Below are 21,152 nucleotides of genomic sequence, written 5' to 3'. Positions count from 1 at the left end.
CTGTAGGTGGCATTGATGGCTCAGTGATATTCAGCTAGCAGAGGGCCTGGTCTGGACGGTCCCAGAGAGCTTTACTTGCATGCCTGGTTCCTCCATGGGGACGGCTAGTAGGCTGGGCCCTGCTGGGCTGCCTCCCTCTCCATGTAGTGTCAGGGCCTCCTGCTTCAGCCGAGCATCAGACTTCTGACATAGTAGCTTGGGGCTTCCAGAGAGCAGGACGGCAGCTGTAGTCCTCTTAACCACTAGGCCTGGAGCTGGCATAGCGTCACCCCCCACCCAGATGCTATTTGCCAAAGCTGTCTCAGTCCTAGCTCAGCTTCAGGAAAGGGAAAATAAAGCCCTCCTCTCATTAGAGGAGTGTCAAAGGGTTGGCAGCCCACACCAAGCTAGGATGATGATCAGGAAGGCGTCTGGAGGAAGCGTGGTTTAAGCTGAGGCCTGAGAGATGAGAAGGAGCAGCGTGGGGCAGTGGAGGGGGACGGAGGCCAAGTGGCTGGAACTGGTGAGTGTGGGAGTGGGAAGAAGGGAATTGCATGATGTGATTTATATGTTTAAAAGACCACCAGGGTTGAAGGGTGGAGCCGAGGAGCCCATTCATGGGAGTGTGGGTGTAGCTCTCCAGGCAGGGGCAGTGATGGCCTGGGTGGAAAACAGAGCAGATGATAGAAGTCAACAGATGCCAGGAAACCTCTCAGAGAGGAATAGAGGAAAAGAGAGGAAACAAGGATGTCTCCTGTTTCTGCCTTGAGATGGGAAGGACTTGGGGAGGAGGGTGAGGCAAGAGCTACAGCCCTGTATTGTCATCGTCTGTTTACTTGTCTGTCCTCCTTTGGACAACCACTGGGCTGCAAGCTCCGAGATGGCAGAGAGGGTGACTCTTGACCCGGGGTCCCTAGCACCTCTCACAGGGCTGGCACCCGGTTGTTACTGAATGTCATTGACTAATGAACTAATGAATGAAAGTCAAGTGGTAATTAGATTTGCGTAGGGAGGACAGGGAAAGGGGTCATGTTTGTCTTCTGGCTGCCTTAGGAGCTCAGTGAGGCCATCTGGGTGAAGTGTCACTCACTCATGTGCCTGGCATGGGTCCTATATTGCTGAACGGAGAGTGTGGACTGTGCCATGGTCTCCCTGTTTGGGGAATGGGACCAGCAGCATTGGCATCTTGGCATCACATGAGGACCTGCTAGAAATGCATGATCTGGGGTCTTTCCCGAGACCTGCTGGATCAGAACTTCTGGGGGTGGGGCCTGGCAATCTGCATTTAACAAGCACCGCCCCCCCCCCCGCCCCGCCCGGGGAGTCTGATGGCAATTCACTTTGAAGAGGCGGTCTGATGCTTTTCTGGGTAATAAATGGTTTTCAACTCACTTTTGGGCTGTGCTGGCCTTCCCTCCTCTTCACCAGCATCAAATTCATAATCCACTGCCCTTTCCAAGCTAGGCCTAACCTGAGCTTGGCTTTTCCTTCCGAAGGCCTGGAACTGAGCCCTTCCTGAGCGGGACTGTGGTGTAGTGGGCCGCACATATGGGGTCCCCAAACCAGCCTCTCAGGGTAGGTGGATGGTCTTGTCCAAATGAATTTGGTGACTCCACGAACAGAGATGTTTCCTGGGAATGAGACTTTTTCTTCCTCCAGGAAAATGTTCTCTAAAACACCAATACTTTGAGATGTTTGAATGGGAGAGAGAGAAAGAGAGAGAGGAAGAGGAGGAAGAGAAGGAGGATAAGAAAGACTGACTTTTGTAATAATTAAGCCTGTTGACTTCTTTCTGAAAGCTATTTGACCACAGAATTCCCTCTCCCTATTTATTTATTTATTTATTTACATATTTACTTATTTTTGAGACAGAGTCTCGCCCTGTTGCCCAAGCTGGAATGTAGTAGCGCGATCACAGCTGACTGCAGCCTCAAACTTGTGGGCTCAAGTGATCCTCCTGCCTCAGCCTCCCAAGTAACTGGGACTACAGGTGCATGCCACCACATCTGAAATTTGAAAAAAAAATAATTAATTTTTTTTTTTTGTAGAGGCAGGGGTCTTGCTATGTTGTCCAGGCTGGACTTAAACTTCTGGACTCAAGCAATCCTCTTGTCTTAGCTGCCCAAAACACTGCGATTATAGGCAGAACCACCCACCGCACCTGTCTCTCCCCATAATATTTATTAATATTTCACAAATTAGCACTTCTTGAGACCTAATCTGAAAATCTCTGTTCTAGACAAACGCTGGGGTTACCCTCTGGAATAGCGACACTCCATGCAAGTAATGCCCTGTATTTGGGGTGACAGAGTCCCCTTCTATTCTAGCTTTCTCAGTTTTTGATACCCCTCACCTTCCAGGGGCTGTACCTGACGAAAATGCTCCATGCAGAGGGTTAAGTGCTGGTTGCTGCTAGTTTAACTGCTGTGAAAAAAAAGCAGCAGGGAGTTCTATTTAAATATGATTTAAACATTTGGGAAAAGCTAGAATTTGGGAAGTGCTGGGTGGCACTTGGCTAGTTAGGGAATAATATTCTATGCAGATATCCTGTGCAAAGGTTTGGAGCATCTTTCAGCTTCACAGAGCAGTTGGGAGAGAGGATTCCTGTGAACAACTAACTTCATTTCCAAGAAAACACTTCTTAGTGGGGATAAAGTATCACAGGATTTTTTTCACAGATGTAGCATTTCTCTAAAGAGATGTTATAATTTAGACTTAGCCTTCCAGGCTATTCCTAAACAGAGAATCACTTTTGTTGCATATAGATTGAGCATATAAATGTGAAAAGGATTCAGAATTAAAATATTTGCTTAGAATGAGGTGGAGATGAAGAAAGCCCTCCAGTAGCGCTTGTGTCTCCATTCACAGCTATTACTATGAATGCAACTGATATCAAGCTAGTAATGGCTTTCCGGGGTCATACTCTCCAGACTTGCTGTTCTCTCAGCACCGTCTTTCCTGATTGTTTGGTGCCTGTGCTGTGCAGGTCGCTTAATCTTCCAAGCACCCCACACATCCACATCACCAAGAACCAAGTGCTATATTGGATGTCTGATAGGCATCATCTCATTGCACCTTCATGGGAAATGTGGTCTGCGAGGAAGGGGCTATCTTTATCTTTCCAGATGAAGATGCTGAGTTTTCCAGAAATTAAGTAATTTGCCTAGAGGGACATAGCTAGCACAGGTAAGTGGCAGAGCTAGGATTCCAATCTTTGTTTACCTGACTCCAAAATGCAAAACTGCATTTAGCTGCTGACTTTGTTCCTTCACCTTTCTGGGCTGGCTTTGAGCTTCCTGAGAATCACCCATCCATGTTGATCACATCCTCCTTGGATGAGCATCAGGGGTTTGCTATTATCCTCCTGGTCAACTCCTACACAGAGGCCAGCTCAGGGCTTGCCTCCTTGGTGAAGCCCCTGCTGTTGGTTGATCCCAAGTCTACAGTCAGCTGCTCCTCTCACCTCCCATGTGAGCTGTGTGGGGCTTGCATCAGATTATGAAGAAGTGATCCAGTTCCTATATCTGGTTCTCTCACTTCAGTCTGCCAGCTGCCTGAAGGCAAGGGACCATTTCTAGTCTCCCTCTCTCTGATATATAATTGATGCTTTATCAAAGATTTTTCAATGAATGGCCAAATTAACCAAGACACTACCAAATGCTTTCTTTAAACATATTTAACAAATAGACTTATTTTGTGTGGCTGCAGAAGGAGAGGTGATGTCCAAGGGTAGCATTTTCAGAGAAGCAAACTTCAACTCAACATTAAGGACATTCCAGTAGCCACAGCCATCCACCAGTGAAAGGGCTGCCTGGGGAGGTAGTGAGTCCCCAATGCACAGAGGTATACACACAAAGGCCAGGTATTTTAAGGGCATCATTTCTGTAATATGGATGATCAAAATGAAAGGGGATTCTTGATAACACAGGAACCATAATTATTGAATTATCTTTTCAATTCTCTTTCAAAATTTCTGGCAGCCTGGAGGAGAAAGACTCAGTTTGGTACTAGTGTGTTATTAATGCCCTCCAATCTCCTTTTTAACAAATAGAGAACAGACCTCAAGATTGAATATACTGTTTGGTTTTCATTGAGTTTACTTTTTTGGTTACCTTCTATTTATAACGAATGATCCTTTTTTTTAAAAGCTGAAACTAGGGAAGTTCTTTGTAAATAAATTGAAGTTAAAAAAAGACATCAACAGGGAGATATTAAGTGTGGTGGTGCGCAGGAATGGCAGAAATCCTGAAGCAGCATCAAATCGCTCTAAGTCCCGTTCCAGCTCCTCCTGCGAAATGAGCATCTTTCATCTTTACCTGCTTTATCCTCCAGAACCTTTTTTTTTTTTTTTTTCAACCAGGGGAAGGGATTTTAAGATAGGAGGCTCAGCCTGAAGAGTGGATTTTGCAATGGCTGAAGCTCCTTTATCTCCTTCCAGTTTTTCCATCTGGCTCTTTCCCAGGTCCCACACCAAATTCCCTGGAATCCTCAGAGACTCTGATCAGCAACTACCAAAGAATTAACTAGGATGTGATTTCTTTATGCATACATATGCTTTAATATACATATATACATTTCTATCATTTAATTTTTATACTAAAAATGAAAAACAGATATATAAAATTAGATTTTCACAAAAAGTAGTATGTACGGGTTTAGCTTTGACGCTATTCTATTAGGCAAATAGGATAATAATAACCTTCGAAGATTATATAGGACCTTACACTTTGCAAATTCCTTACCCAGCCCTTAGCTGCTTAAATCCTCCCAAGAACCCTGGTGAGAGCTGAAGGAGTCAAGGAAGGTGTTGTCGTCCCCAACTGATAGGCAAGGGACCCGAAGGCAAGGCAGGGTGAGCCCTAACTTCAGACCCACAGCTGACAGGTGAAAGAACTGACCTGATTTTGCATTTTGGAGTCAGGTAAACCCAGATTGGAATGCTAGCTCTGCCACTTACCTGTGCTAGCCATGTCCTTCTAGGAAAATGACTTAATTTCTCAAAAACTCAGTGTCTTCACCTAGAAAGATAAAAATAGCCCCTTCATCGCAGACCACATTTCCCACGAAGTTGCAATGAGATGATACCTATCAGACATCCAATATAGCACTTGGTTCTTGGTGATGTGGATGTGTGGGGTGCTTAGAAGATTAAACGACCTGCACAGCACAGGCACCAAACAATCAGGAAGCCATGGATCCGGGTCTTTTCCTCTGCCTAGTGCTGCACATGCCACATGTTGCACCCATTCTGTGGGCAGATAAACCAAGGCAAAGGGGCTTTCAAGGAAAGAGATGAGGTTGACCAGGCATTTCCTAGTGAGGCAGAAATTTTTGCTCTGGTACCAAGAATCTATCCGGAAAGTCAAAGGAGAGCTCAGAGGGGCTGCTGGACACCAGACACCAACGTGTACCCTCATGCTGCAGTGTGAGGAATGGGATCCCAGAGGAAGCAGTGAGCCCGTGAATCTTTCTGCCTTGGGATGGAGGGGAAGTCACAGGGACATTTCACTGGGCCTTGAAGTTCACATGAGAGTCTGCAAAAGGAGAAAGTAGTAATGGAGGAGGAAAACCAATATTTTTAGAACACTTATCATAGGTTGTTTGTCCGTGTACATCAGTCCTTAAATCTTCCCAACAACTTAGTGAGGTCCTAGTGGTAATAGTGGTAATGACAATAAAAATTACTATTATGTGCAGGGTTTGACACTAAGAGAATTGCATGTGTTGTGCCATTTAGTCCTCCAAGTACCACTATGAGGTAGTTGTCACTTCATTTCACAGATAAGGAAAGAGAAGATTTAACTATAACTTTCCAAGTTCCCTTTGTTGGTGAGGGACATAATTGGCATTTGAACCCCAGCCTCTTGACTCGATAGCACCCCAACTGATAAACAGAGCTTGCTTTGGCCGGGGGACTCAATGGATGGAATTGGTACCCTTCAGGATGACTCTGTCTCAGAGCTACCAAATAGTGCCAGAGCCAGGCCCTGGACTGCATTCTCTGGCTCCCAGCATGGCAGCCTCACACTCCTTGGGGAACTCCTGGTGGATGGGAGATAATAAAGTAAAATTTGTAAAGTAATTTATAAAGAAAAGGGCTATTTAATGGACTCACAATTTTGCATGGCTGAGGAGGCCTCAGGAAACTTACAATCATGATGGAAGGCACCTCTTCACAGGGCAGCAGGGGAGAGAAAGAGTGCCCAGTGAAGAGGGAACCCCCTTATAAAACCATCGGATCTTGTGAGAACTCATTCACTGTGAATATCACGAGAACAGCATGGTGGAAGCCACCCCCATGATTCAATTATCTCTACCTGGTTCCACCAATGACACATGGAGATTATGATACAATTCAAGATGAGATTTGGGTGGGGACACAGCCAAACCATATCAGGGTGGAATTGTGTCCCCTCAAAATTCCTATGCTGGTGTCCTAAACTCCAGTACCTCAAAATGTGACCTTATTTGGAAACAGGGTCTTTATAGAGGTAATCAGGTAAAAATGAGGTCATTGGAAAGGGCCCTAATCCAGCACGACTGGTGTGTATCTTTACAATAAAAGGAACTTTGGGCACAGAGACCAACACACAGGGAGAATGCCTTAGAAAGGTGAAGGCAGAGATTGGGGTGCTGTGTCTACACCAAGGACACCAAAGATCTCCAGCAATCCACCAGGAGCCAGGAGAGAGGTCTGGGACAAATCCTCCCTCACAGCCCTTGCAAGGATCCAACCCTGCTGACACCTTGATCTCAGACTTCCAGCCTCCAGGACTGTGAGACAACACATACCTGTTGTCTGAGCCACTCAATGTTTGGTCCTGTGTGACAGCACCTAGAAAACTAGTATGCAGCCCTGTCGTTCTCGACGCAGCGATATGCACGTCTTGTCATTCAGGACCCTGGCTGTGCTACATGTTCAGTCTTGTCTGACCCTCATCCAGTCCCTCTCTGCCCTCTGGCCACACCTTCTGTCAGTTCTAGATGATGCCCGTGCCCATGAGACCTTCACACTTATTTCTGGGAATGCTCTTCCTTATCGCTGTGCTGTGTTAAAACCTTCCCATCCTTCTAGTCTGAGCTCAGAGGGCACTTTTCACCTACTCAACAAATGTTTTCTGAGAGTGCCTGTGTGCTCAGGCCGGCCTGGGCACCAGAGAAGCACTGATGAGCAGGACGGACATAAGCTAGAGAGGGGACAAAGACTACAAGCAAGAAGGAAAAGAACATGACAAGCATCAGGTGTGGAGTGCTGTAATGGCAATGACATAGGGTGACATAGGGTGTGTGGGTGGCCAGGGAGGGCATCCAGGAAGAGAAATAGCTCAGCTCAGGTCTCAGTGATGAGAAGGACCCCAGGGTCCCCTGCTGCTCCCTCCCCTCCGCCTTCCCCAGGGGAGGGCAGCCCCTGTTAAAGACTCTCCAGGCTCCATGCATTTCTCCTTCAGAGCCCTTCTTCCTATTGCCATTTTCTATTGATTTTTGTGATTATCTGATTGTTATCTGAGACCCCCCACTAGACTGTAAGGTCCATGAAGCAGGAAGTGTGGCTCATTTTGCATACCATTGTATTGTGTGTTCATACACAATAGTGTGTGAACAGGCCCACACTATTGGCTGAATTAATGATTCATGCTACAAGCAAGTGCAATGAATCCCGAATCCCGCTCGGGGCAGCTTAGGTAGCAGGAGATTAAATGCACCTTTCTGACCATAGAACTGATTGAGCTAGCATTTCTGGGAGGAAAGCCCAGTGTGAGGCCTGAGAAGGTCCTGGAAGGGGGCAGGAAGCCTGAGCAGGAGCTTGCCTTCCTCCCAGAGGGACCCTGGTCCCAGGGCAGCGGCTTTGGATTCATCTGGAACATGGGGCTCTGCAAGCTTGGAAATGGGTTTTGTTTGCTAAGCGGAATTTTCCGGCCCTCAGCCGAGAAGCTGGAGAAACTGGCTCACTGCTAATTTCATTTTCCCAACTCACTAGCTTGGCAAGGCCTGGCTCCCCTAGCTGCAGTCTCCTGGAACCTCATATCCAGATCCCCTAGCCAAAGAAAGAAAGCTGTGACTCACCAGAAATGTTCATTGCTATTTTCTGGCCATAAAAAAAGAAAATATATACATACATATGCAAAAGTTCTAACGTGATGTCTTAGTTCAGCAGCTTCTGCCTGCTGGGTCAACACTTGCATGAAAGATTGGAGAAGCAGAAGGGTCGCTCTGAGTGCCTTGGCCGAGGGCACTGGCCCTCATTCGTTCTGACGTCTTCCAAAAATGAGGCTGCAGAAGACAAAAGTGGCTGCTGACACAGAGAGCTGGATCTCAGGTCAAAGGGATTCCGCTTTCAAAAGGGGCAAACAACCCCAGGAACAGAGAAGGCAGAGGCTCAAGTTTTCCTCAGCCTTGTGTCTGGCTCTGCCGTCCGCGGCCTTCGTGCTTCCTCCCTCCTGCAGTCCCAGTAGGAGCCAGATGGGGACAGGATGGAGTGCACGAGACCCTCCAGCCTCACTCTGCACCCTCTTCCTCCTCTGCCTTGCCTCACACTCCAGCCAGCCTGTTCTTTACTTAGTTCCTTAAATGCCCCAAGCTCTGTACCCAAGGCGCCTTTGCCCATTCTGTTCCCTCTGCCTGGAGCCTTCTCCCGCCAGCCTACTTGCCCAGCCCCTTTCACTAGCGTCCTCCAACTCTTCCTTTGGAACCCAGCTTAATGACCCCTTCCTTGGGGACACTTCAGTGACCCAAAAATCAGGCCAGCCCCCTTGTTACAGGCACTCATGGCACAGGCTCCCCTCTGTTCCAGTACATTCTGCACTTCTAACTCTACCCACATTATTGGGCTAGTGGTGGGTGTCTGTCTCTTCACCAGGCTCTCTGCTCCATGAAAGCAGGAACTGTGTCTGTTGGGCTCAAGATTGTGTCCCTGGGGTCTGATCTATATGAAATATTCAACAAAAATGTATGGAATGCATGAACTGCTGAAGAATGACTACAGAGCTCTCTTCTGGCATTTAAGCCCAGAGTGACTCCATGGTGTGAGTAGCCAGGCCACAGGGGATAGGTGGCCTGCCCAGAGTCCACAGCTAGCATGGCAGACACCGGTGAACACCCACGCCCACGTCCAGGTGGCTTTCTGTCCTCTACTGCTGTGCTGAGTACCACCTGTGGGCCTTCTTTCTTCTTTCAGTCATGGTGAGAGCCTGCCTAGTACCACTGTGGCCAAGGTCACAGATACCAGCTTTCTACAGAGCGACTTTTGACCCTGGCTCTGGTCAGTTCAGCCCAGCCTTTTAGGCTACAAATGACCTGCCCCACAGGAGGGAACCAGGGCTAGGAGAAGGTAGGGGTGCAGAACTAGCAGTTCCCATGCTGGGATGGACCTAGAGAACGGGCCGCTGATCGGACGGCAGGCCTGGGACAGCATCTCAGAGAAGGCCGGGCTGCACATTGTCTCATCTTGCCCTCTTTCAGGGAAGCAGGAGGGGAGGTGCCGCTGCGGCTTGGCCCTGCCCCAGCCCTTCAGCCACAGCCTTGCCAGGCTTCCCGGGGATTGACCTCTTCTGCCATGTGGCCACAGCATTTGTAAAGCCTTCCTTGTTGTTCTGTGGTTTTAAATAGCATCCAACTCCTTGCTGCTGGCTTCCATGTTTGTCTCTCCAGCCCCAGTAGCTCCATCTGGAGGCCCCACGGCCTTTTAAACTCATCCTGTTCAACTTGAAGTCATCGTCCTCCCTCCCCACCCCACCCTTGACCTGCTCCTCTTCATCTCCACAGAGGCTCCTCCTTCTTCTCCCCCACGTGCCCAAACCAAAAACTGGGGAGTCATCCTGGACATCTTTTGCTCTCTCCCAACTTCCAGCTCCAACTCCATCCCATCAATCTCCCTGTCCAGTCAATTTCCTACCTAAGCCTTTCTTGAATCCCTCAGTTTCTCTCCCGGCCCCCAGCTCTGCACAGCAGCCAGAGTGAGAGTTTGAAAGTGCAGTTTTACCCTTTCACTCCCCTCCTCTAAACACTTCAAGGGCTGCTTGCTGACCTCAGGACGGAGCTCGAACTCTAATGAGAGTTATAGGCCCTTTGCCAAGTGGCCCCTGCCTCAGTCTCCATGTTCACCTGCTGTCCTCACTCTCCTACCCCAGAATACCATGCTTGGGCCCCCTCCCTACCTGCTTCTCCCTCTCCTGCTCCTCCCTGGGCCTTTGCTCATCGCGTTTCTCCCCTTTGAAGGCTCCTCTCTGTGAAACTCCAGTCCAACCTTTAGTTCTGTCTAGAAAGTGTTTCCTCCAGGAAGCCATGCATGCCCACCTCACCACCAGATCTGGAAGGAGGCTACCCTCTGTTCCATAGCCTCCTTCCCATGACTGCATTGATGAGGCTGCCTCATCACTTTTTGTTCCTTGTGAATCTCCTTACTCAAGTGGAAGACTTGCGGGGCAGGGTCTTGCAGCCTTGGTTGCTACTGCACTCGCAGCACCTAGTCCTGCTGAGCACAGACACACAAATGCAAGGAGTGAATGAGGGCTGGAAGGAATCTTCGCAGCAGCTGCTCACTTCAACTTGAGTCTTCGGCTGCTTTTGGGTAACATCCTCCTCCTTGCCTTGGCTCATTGTGCCTCCTGCAATTCTGTCTTATACCACACTGCCTCCTGGCTTGCAGCTTCTGATAAGGACAGTGCTGTCCTCTCTGCCCTTCCTGTCATCTCATCTTTCTGGCTAGATGACCTAGTTAATGGTCCCCAAACTGTCCCAGCAGTTCCCCATCAGTTCCAGATCACTTGTCTTTTTCCTTCCCTCTGAAACTCACCTTCTGGCTGTGGCTTCCATAATTTTGCACATTTAATTCCCTGGTGCTGTTCACTTCTTGCCTCCCAGGTTCAGCTAAGCCTCTGAAGTAATTTAGGTAACAGCTCAATTATCCCATCTCTCTTTTAATCTTTCCATTTCCATCACCACCTAGGAAGCAGTGAAAATGAGACAAGCAATGCATTTTCTGTCCAAACCTACTGCTCCCCTTGTAGTTCTTATCTCAGTTCATGTCATCAGCATCTACCCAGTCACCTGAGATCTGAGCCTCGGAATCACCGTCTGCTCCTTCCTCCTCTCTCTGCTGTTTCCAGGAAGTTTCCAAGAGGATCTGTTCTCCTGTTGAGAAGTCTCTCAAGTACATCCTTCTCTGGCCACAAGCCACACCCGGGCCTCACCATCTCTCTTTTGAACCAAGATTACCTCCTGCCTGGTCCTCTTACCATAAGCCCCATATCCCTGCTCAACCACCAACCCACCTACCCATCCATCCCTTCATCCTTCAATCTGCCTTCTATGATCATGCCAAAACACATGTTGGTTATATCCTACCTCTGCTGAAATAACTTCCATGGCTCCCCACTGCCCATAGCAGACATTCTTATTTATTTTAGAAACTGGGTCTTGCCTATTACTCAGGCTGGAGTGCAGTGGCATGATCATAGCTCACTGCAGCTTCCACCTCCCAGGCTCGTGATCCTCCCACCTCAGTCTCCCAAGTAACTAGGACTACGGGTGTGTGTCACTACGCCTGGCTAATTTTTAAATTTTTTGTAGAGATGGAGTCTTGCTCTGTTGCCCAGGCTGGTCTTGAACTCCTGGACTAAAGTGATCCTCCTGCCTCAGCCTCCCAAAGCCCTGGGACTCAGGTGTGAGCCACTGCACCCGGCCTAATGCAGGCATTCTTAGCTCTGGCTGCACATTAGAATCTTCTAGAGAATATAAAAATATGAGTACCATGTGCTACCCTCAGAGATACTGATTTTGTCTTGGATGGGGCCTGGGTCTTGGTTTTTTTTTAAAAGCTCCCCACGTGATTCTAGTGTACAGGACAGGTTGAGAACTACATGATCTAAAAGATAAGGGGTCCCACCCACTTAGTCTGGCAGTGTCCCCCACAACTGGGCCTTTAATCTGTATCCCCAGCTTCATGTCCTACAGTCCTCCACTAACACACTCAGAATTCCAGCTCTTCTGAGCTACTTCACTATATTTGTACCCACTGTTCCTTGTACCCAGAATTCCACCCTCTCTCTGACTTCTGATCATTTGGAAAACTCCTACCCATCCTTCAAGACCCAGCACAAATGCAACCTTTTCTGATGGGTCTCTCTTCCATAGCATCTGCTACATGGCAGGCACGTTGCTGGGTGCTGGACGTGATGACACAATGGAAATGATCCCTGCTCTCAAAGAGCTCACAGTAGGGTAAGGGGGAGGGATGGAAACTCCTTAAGGTAGAAGTTCTCTAACTTGAGTATGCATCCAAGTCACCTTGAGGGCTTGTTAAAACACAGATTCTGGGCCCAGCCCTAGGGCTTCTGAGTACGTTGTTTGGGGCTGCCCTGAGAACTTGTATTTTCAAGTTCCTAAGTGGTGCTGCTGCTGCTGGTTCAGGGGCCACACTGAGAACCACTGCCTTAGCGTGTGGTCAGGGGAGTGTTCTCTAGGGAGATATTATCTAAGCTGAACCTAAAGTAATAGAAACAGGCATTCATGAGAAGAGCAGGGACTGTGGTATTCCAGATAGAGGGAAAAGCGTGAAGGCTCCAGTGGGAATAGAAGGGGCCATGTTCCTGGTACCCAGAATGCACTAGAGAAGAACGATGCCTTTTGCAGCTTCTCCAGCAGAACCCATGCTCTGCGTGTGTCTCTGTTATAGACTGGAACCACCTTCCTCTCTAATTCTTTTTTTCTGATGCAGCCACTCAGCAGTGAGCCCCTCCAAGGCACAGTGTGCATCACGGCCACCTTTGGGTGCCCAGAGCCCACCCAAGACCTAACACAATAGATGCTGAGGGATTCTTAGTTGGAGTCTAATTGTAGTGTCCTGGCTTTTTCTCTAGGCTATAAGCTAAGGAGAAATCTGTTTGTTTCACAGCAGTGTTTTAAATGCTTCATCGTCCCCTCTTTTCCTTAGATAGTTCCCATCCTTTATCTAAATCTAATTTTCTTCTCTCAAATTTCTGCTGCCTAGATAGATTTTTAGCACATTTGGTGAGAAAAAGAAAAAATTCCTTGAATTCAAGGTAGCCCTCCCCCACCTACCTTCCCAAGCCCCAGGAGATAGGGAGAGATGGGTGGTGGGGGTTGGGTAGGGACAGCAGTTCAGAGGTCCTTCTGCTTGGCTTTGGGGAGGTGGATGTGGTCATAATGGGAGTCAGCAGAATTGCTGTATTAGTCCATTTTCATGCTGCTGATAAAGACATACACAAGAGTGGGGAAGAAAAAGAAGTTTAATTGGACTCACAGTCCCACATGGCTGGGGAGGCCTCAGAATCATGGTAGGAGGTGAAAGGTACTTCTTATATGGTGGTGGCAAGAGAAAATGAGGAGGAAGCAAAAGCAGAAACCCCTGATAAACCCATCAGATCTCATGAAACGTATTCACTATCATGAGAATAGCACGGGAAAGACTGGCCCCCAAGACCATTCCCACAACATGTGGGAATTCTGGGAGATACAATTCAAGTTGAGATTTGGGTGGGGACACAACCAAACCATATCAATTGCCTTCCTCAAAAATGCTAATAGTGGGAGGCTGTGTTTTCTGAGAACGGAACCTTGGCCAGCTCCTGGAGGTGGTCCACACTCAGGACAGGGGTGGGACAAGGCAGGCCTGGGGGGGACCCTTGAGCTTTCCAACATCTCTCTTCACACTGGAAAGGAGTCAGGGAGAGACTCCAGGTCAGAGGACAAGAGCTTGAGCACAGGTGCCCTGCGTGGCAGCAAAAGGTTATTGGTTTGGTTTTGCTTTTGAATCGCCCTTTCTCTTCCTTCCTGGAGAACAGGGTGTATCCACCCTTTCCTGAGGCTCACACAGGGGTCTTTGCAAATGCAGATGGTCCTCAACTTGACCATGGGTCGACTTCGAATTTTGAGAATTTACAGTGTTGTGAAAGTGATACACATTCAGTATAAACCATATTTTAAGTACACATAAAACCATTCTGTTTTTCACTTCCAGGATAGCAGTCAACTAATTCCATGAGATATTCAACACTTTATTAGAAAATAGGCTTTGTGTGCAACGATTTTGCCCATCCGCAGGCTAATGTGTTCTGAGCACGTGTAAGGTAGGGTAGGCTAAACTATGATGTTCCATAGTTTGAGCGTACTAAATGCATTTTCAACTCAGGATATCTTCAACTTGTGATGGGTTTATTGGGATGTAGCCCCAAAGTAAGTTGAGGAGCATCTGCAGAGCCAAGAGACAGATTTTCTCTGGTCTCATTAGCATCCTGAGCTTTGGGAAACAATAGTATAAGAATCTGTGTTTCTCAGACTTGAGTGAGTATCCGAATCCTCTGGAGGGCTTGTTAAAGCCCAGATTGCGGGCCCACCCCCAGAGTGCATGACTCAGCAGGTCTGGAGTGGGACTGGAGAGTCTGCATTTCTAACCAGTTCCCAGATCATGCTTTTGCTGCTGGTCTGGGAGCACACTTTGAGAACCCCTGCTTTAGCATCACACCCAGCTAGAGAGTGCTAATAACCTATCAGTCACTGCAGGACAAAGGGTTTGTCTTGTAGGTACTTGCATTTTCCTTAACCCTTCCTCCTGAATACAGAATCTGAACCCTCTTAGCCCCTTTCCCAACAGCTCCATGGAGGGGCAAAGGCATGTGTTTCCAAGAGCCCAAGAGACAGAAGCTAATCCCTAGGGAAGAACAAATAAGTCAAGAGCCCAAGAAAATTACAGGGGTTGAGGGAGGCAGAATGGGGGAGTGGAAGTATATACTTTTTGTTCTTTCTGTTGCATAGTTCCAGAAATCATACAAGTATAATATTTAAAACACAATTGGTTTAGTATTTCTTAGCCCCAGGGGAGGTAGCTTCTTCCCAGAAGGTAGAGGTACCTGGAGCAAGCACCACATTCAGCGGAAGGGTAGAACCACATAGGTATCAAAGACCTGAGTTCTGGCCCCAGTGCTGGTCTGTGACCTTGGAGGATCCCTTCAGCTGTTGCAGCCTGTTTCCTTAGCTGTATAATGTGTAACAACAAGACTGACCTTGAAGGGGCACTGTGGCAGTCAAAAGAGCCGAGGTGGGTGACAGCATAAACCACTGTTTGATTACAGTTCCAAGGTAGCCAACCTGAGCTTTCTTGGTTTCCACAGGAAGGACCAGTACCTCCTCTCGCCTGTGAACTGTTGGTATCTGGTTCTGCATCAGACCCGGCGGGAGAGCCGAGACCATGCCACCCTCAATGACATCTTCATGAACAATGTAATCGTCCGCCTCTCCCAGATCAGTGAGGATGTCATCAGACTCTTCAAAAAGGTGGGCAAGTAGGCTGCCCCACATGTCCCAGGTCTTTGCCGCAAGCTGGCCCATGGTAACACTATACCAGCCAGGGTGGGATGTGGTTTGGAGATAAGGGAACAGGAGGGGCAGGTGCATTGAAGGATGCAAGTGGCTGAGGGCTGAGCCCATTTGAACCCTGGATGTGCCTTTTAAAGAGTGTGTGGTCTTAGCCACTTCAGCAATCAGTGCCACAAAAATAAAAACCTTTGCATGGCTAGATAAGTAGTACATGTTCACTGTAGAAAATTTAAAAAAATGGAGATGAGCACACACACAAAAATTAAAATAACCTGAAATGGCATTGTTTGGAGATAATCACTTTGATATCCTAGGAATTTCTCTCTGTGTGCAAATGCAAATACATTTTCTGAGAGTGCTTAAATGTGTATATATTCTAGTGTACATATGCATTTTTTCCAAGTCAGATCATAATGCATATATGATTTTACTACCTGCTTATGTCACCTAACAAATTATATAACACTATATTACATTTTCTCACATCAATAAGTATATTTCTGTAACATTTTGAATGGTTACATAGTATTTCATTATATAGATGTACCCTAATTTATTTAATCTCTTATTGTTGAGCACTTAAGTTTATTTCTGTTATTTTACTCTTATAAATAACACTGCTGTGAGCTTCTTTGTCACATTCTCTGTTACTTTCTTAGGATCAGTTTCTGCAGTGGGAATTTTAGAGTTGAAAGTATGCTCATTTTTAAGGCTTTTGACAGTGTACCCTATTGCCTTCAGAAAGGTTTTACCCATATAAACAACCAGAAGCTGAGTGTGGAAGGAGCACTGAGGTCTCTGTTTCCCATGTTCCTTGCAGTGCCTGGCATGTACAAGGTGCTGTGCAAATGTTTGTAGAACTAAACTCACTTTTGTGAATTTCAGCTTCCTTGTCTGTAAAATGGGTAAGTTATTTAGCCTCCGTGAAACTCATCCTCTTTGTCTATCCTGCAGGGTTAAGGTCAGCTACTTCTCAGGAGAGTGAAGGTTAAACAAATGGTGTGCAGGGAGAGTGGCATTATTACAAAGTGGTTTGGGATGTGGCCTCTGGGTCCAGAATTCTTAAGTTCTTGGGTTCATAATCCTGGTTCCATCATTTATTAACTGTGTATCTTTGGGTTTGTTACTTCAATGCTCTGTGCCTCCGTTTCCTCATTTGTGAAATGGGAATAGAGATAAATACCCATGGGCAAATGGAAGGATTAACAGGCTTGTTGTTCCTGTGTACAGCGTGGAGAGCATCACCTGGCACTTAGTAAGTGCTCATGAAAGCTGACTATTATTATGCAGATTTAAGGGACTATTATTACCAAAAGAATCTAGCTCATCTCTTCTTGCCAGGTGCCAGTTTCAGGGGTTTGGTGACCTGAGATTGCTAGAAGCACAAAGAGGACAAGTTGATTGAAAATATAATCATCTCTCCATGGTCTGCGTTTGGATTGTCCACTTTGAGGATTACTTCTATAGCAAAATTGTAATCGCAGGCTAATTTTCTCCTGCCACACAATATGCTTCTGGTCTCCTTCTGGGGTTGTGTTTATGAAATGTGGGCTAACTTTCATATTTGCATAAGCAAACATAATTAGGAAGGTAAATACAGTGCAAAGAAAAAAAATTACACAGTGCTTTGCAAAGCCAAACTGAAGTGATCCAGACGTCTGCAAGTTTGGAGTGTTGGTTCCATTCCCAGCCCCTGCCTGCTGCTGCTGTCACATCTTTTTTCCTGGGTGGGAGTGACTCACAGAGAAAGGGTCATCAAGGCCTTTAGGAAATGAAGGGTCTTTTCCCTGAGCTGAGCCCTGGGACAAGTGAGATAAATCTTTTCAGTTCTCATTTAGGCTGACAGCAGCCTGACTTGTGATGGAGGTTAACAGGGTGGAAAATAATGAAAAAAATGTCTGCAGCTGAGCTCCTGGCTGCCTTGTTACCAGGCCTGTGCCTGTGGAACAAAGGAAATAACCCAGCCCACAGGGGTTTGGAGAGAGGCACGGACAGAGCCTGGCTGTCTGACTTTGCACAGCACGGCCCCTTTGTGTTGCATCAGTTATACCTAATTTCAGAACGGTGGCCGGCACTCTTTACATAATAATAGTTCCCGCAGACCTCAAAGCAACTATGGAGGCTGCTCTCTGGTCAGACTGGGGATCCTCACTCACTCCATTTTACAGGTGAGGAAGTAAAATGTTGGGAGGCTGCAAGGAGAACCCAGACTTGGTTGCTTTGGGCCCCTTGTCATTACCAGCAGGAGGCAGCGTGGCTGGGCTTTTGGAGTTTGTTTCGGAACTGCCTATCACTGCACCCTGGGCAAGTCTCTCTGAGTCTCAGTTTTCTCATCTGGGAAATGGAGATGGTAACAATGCCAACTTCACAGGGGGCCGCTTTAATACGTAGAGGTGGGCCAAGTGTCCCCCAGGCCTGGTATCTAGTAGGTGCTTATTAAATGGTAGCTTGCCAGTGATCTCTAAGAACAGAAACCACTCCCCAGGTCTGAGCTGGGGTCCTAGGGCTCTACCAAGCCACATTCTGGCAGTGAGGCTGCAGGAGATGGGAGTGGCTACTAGGCCAGGTGTCTGTCCTGTGCCTATCTTCTGGCCTGAGCCTGGGCAGCTGCCCTGCCTGCCAGCCTCTTACTGATGCGGGAGGTGGTTTGACTTCATAACTTACCTTTTCATGATTCTCCATTTCCCATTTAGCAGTGGAGTCTGTTCTTATGACTAGAGGCAGCACTTCAAATTCCAGAAGCCCATGCACGTGGCCCTTGCTTTAAGTGTGAGAGGTGGATCAGCCACAGCAAAATTAAACTGAATGAGATCCAGGAGGCCATCTTTAGTGATCAGGACTCTTATGGTGGCAGACAGCAGAAATGCAGCTTACCCTGCTTTAAGAGAAAGAGGGATCTTACTAGTCATAAGCCTGGCTTCAGGCATGGGGGGCTTCAGGGGAACAAAGGATGTTACTAGAATTTTGTCTCTCTGCAACTCTGCTCCTGTTTTCTCTGTTTCTCTTTTTTTGGGGGAGGCTAGGGGGCTCTTTCATAGTCAGTCCCCTGCCATGTGATAACCAGAGGGCCCCTGGCATCTCCAGGCTAACATCCTCTCTGCTTCAAGTCCCTTTTCACAGAATGGGATTTTTTTGGTCTCTGATTGGGCCAGCACGGGTCACGTGAGCACACCCGGGGCTGCTTCTGTGGCTGCGGCGCTGCAAGGCTCTGCCTCACCAGGCCAGGAAACATACCCATCGCTGAAGCCAGATGCAAACTCAGTTCCACCTGACCCATGGGACTGAGAATGGGTGAGGGGTGGTTCCCCAAGAAAAGTAGGAGTGCCTTTACAAGAAGAGGGGAGAAATAAAACAGGAGATGGCCACTGGACTCTCTTTTCCAGGCCTTTTCTCATCCTCTACAGCAGCTGTATGCCTCTGCTAGATGTCCCTCAATAAAGAATGCTCCTTACCTCTCACAATAGCTCATTCCATGTGGGGACATCCGTGATCAATAGAAAATTCTCCCAAATGCCGAAATGGAATCTTGTAGTGTTTTCACTAACGGGTCCTGATCATCCCTAGAGGGCCAAACAGATCAGACCCACATCGAAACCTGTCAGTTGCTTGAAGGCAGGAATCGTGAGCATCCACCGGTCCTTCCTGCCTGTGGGCAGATGTCTCAGGTTCCTTCCATCATCCTCCTGGAATTTGGCTTTGTGTTCTGTCCCCATATCAGTCGCTCTCCCTGGTCATGCTTCAGGTCTCCTCTGACCGACAGCAGTTACTATTCAGAACCAGTCAGAATACTCTAGGAAGGTCTGAGCAGCTCAGGGCAGAGCAGGGCTGTCCAGACACTTTATTTCTCATAATAAGACCAGTGACGGTGTTTGCCTCTTTAATGATTGTTTTACCACCTGATTGACACAGTGAACTCTCGGTCAGCAAAAAGTCCCAGGTATTTTTGTACCAATTGTTTTTTAATCCAGCCTTTGACTTCTGCTTTTGTGTTTCTTCATATTTACCCTTCTAAAACTTCATTTTGTTAGATTCCGGTCAAATGGGATCAGTGTCCTTATTTGAGTGATTTTTCAAGCAGCAGGAGGGTAACTGCCAAGAGGTCCTAATTCCTCCTCTGTGGGAAAAGACTGTTTTGTAACTTCTCCATGTCTTCCTCCTCGGTGTCACCTTCTGTGTGTCAATTCTTTGGCCTCCTGTTTGATTCTTCTCTGTCTTCTTTGTGAGAGGTGGAAAGTGGGGCAAAGCGTTGAGAATAAATTCACAGTAGAAGGGCCCCTGGAGTTGGGTGTTGGCATATGAATAAGAGCCTGCTGAATGCGGAAAGGAGGTTGGGAGTTCAGGGTCTGGAGAAAGGCAAGAGCCAGTGCGTAGAGTTTATTGTGATGGAGGTCGAAGGAAAAAACTCAGAACAGAGGCTGAAAAATGGCAGTGCACAACTGAGTTTGGCTCTGACGTATAATCTTCTTGGCCCATACTATGTTAAAAAAGATTAAGTTGACATTTAAGCATTTAAAGATTTCTCCTAAAATCACGATTTTGTGTTTCTCTTGCAAAATCAGAAGCTCTAACTATACCAGCCCCACGTGGACTCACACTTGGCATCAGCTAGCGGTAGCTGAGTGGCCGCCAGCCCCGTCAGCCTGGGCATGCTGTCTCTGCCACTCCACTGACCCTGCTATCATATTTTACCTTACGTGGTTCCTTGATTTTGATTCTCTGGCCCTTTGTACATTTGAGTTTGTGACCTCACCTTTAAACATTACCTAACTGTGGTTCTTAAATTCCAGCGTGCATCAGGATCACCTGGAGGCTTTATTAAATGCAGACTGCTGGGCCTCAGTCCCACAGTTTCCGATTCAGTAGGTTTAAGATGGGGCCTCAGAACCTGCATTTCTAGCATATTCCCAGGTGATACTGATGCTTCTGGTCTGGGGACCATACATAGAGAATGAGTCCCAGTCCAACCTCCTTGTTTGACAGATGAGGAAACTGAGGTTCGTGTTTGGCAAAGGCAGAGTCTGGCTCCAAACTCGGGTTTTCACCTCCAGCTCCAGGACTAAAGCCACTACCCCATGTGCTGCACCAGGTGGGAGGGTCAGTCCGCATCCCACTTGCTCTCCTTCTCCCCACTAACCGTTTCTGAAACTGGATATTGAAGCCCATTCCATTTCCAGTCTCATTCTGTTTTCTTCAGCTTCCTTAACAATAGCCATCCATTATTCTATGCTCTGATGCCTGCGGAATCTAATTACTTGCCCCAGCCGTGATGTGAATTTGATGGTTGGAAGCTGTGGTGTTAGGAGGAAGCGCTAATGAGGAAAGACTCTTTGCAGAGAAGCGAGGCCACGTCGGGGGCTTGTGTTTGAAAGCAGCCATTCACTGTGTGGCAACAAGGACTTGGTCTTGAGTGAGTTTTCTCATTCCCGCCTCGAAGATGTCCATCGCATTTCATAAATAAATCAGGGCTTTTTGTGTTCCATAATTGCCTTGCTTTGTAACTGAGATCAAAAGCACCAGTGGCCTTGGATTCAAAGCCAAGTTTATATTTTATTTTTTGGTTGCATGAGAGAGTAGAGTGAGGGTGTGCATGCTGGAGGGTCCAGCTATGAGGCCTGCATGGGGAAGGAGAGGGAGAGAGCAGAGTGGGCATGCTGCCAAGGGATGAGGCGCCTTCAGCCAATCTCCACCGTCTCCCAGGGAGATGAAGTCGCGAACGGTCACTCTGCCAGTAGAGCCTGCTAAGCCGGTCATCATCAGGCACTCCCAACTCATTTAATAAACATATATTAGCACTAGCATGACAGTAGGTAAACAATAATTATAGATAACAAACAGTGAGC

The 21,152-nt window shown here is 47.5% G+C and overlaps 1 protein-coding gene across 4 annotated transcripts in view; it reads left to right on the top strand.

Annotated features, from left to right (window-relative positions):
* The window catches only part of SRGAP3 (SLIT-ROBO Rho GTPase activating protein 3), a 268,212-nt gene that overhangs the window by 132,561 nt on the left and 114,499 nt on the right, over positions 1-21,152 (top strand). For all 4 annotated transcript variants that reach the window (XR_004436994.1, XM_033210534.1, XM_033210533.1 and 1 more), the window contains exon 3: positions 15,108-15,270. Coding sequence is in view for 3 of the 4 variants with exons in the window: in XM_033210534.1 (XP_033066425.1) it covers positions 15,108-15,270 (163 nt within the window). In the remaining variant the exon portion in view is untranslated. The remainder of the gene's footprint in view (positions 1-15,107; positions 15,271-21,152) is intronic.

Source organism: Trachypithecus francoisi, unplaced genomic scaffold, assembly GCF_009764315.1.
Source record: "Trachypithecus francoisi isolate TF-2019V2 unplaced genomic scaffold, Tfra_2.0 Lachesis_group0, whole genome shotgun sequence".
Lineage (NCBI taxonomy): Eukaryota > Metazoa > Chordata > Mammalia > Primates > Cercopithecidae > Trachypithecus > Trachypithecus francoisi.
Note: the sequence above shows the minus strand (reverse complement) of the source record. Positions and strands in the feature narration are given on the sequence as shown.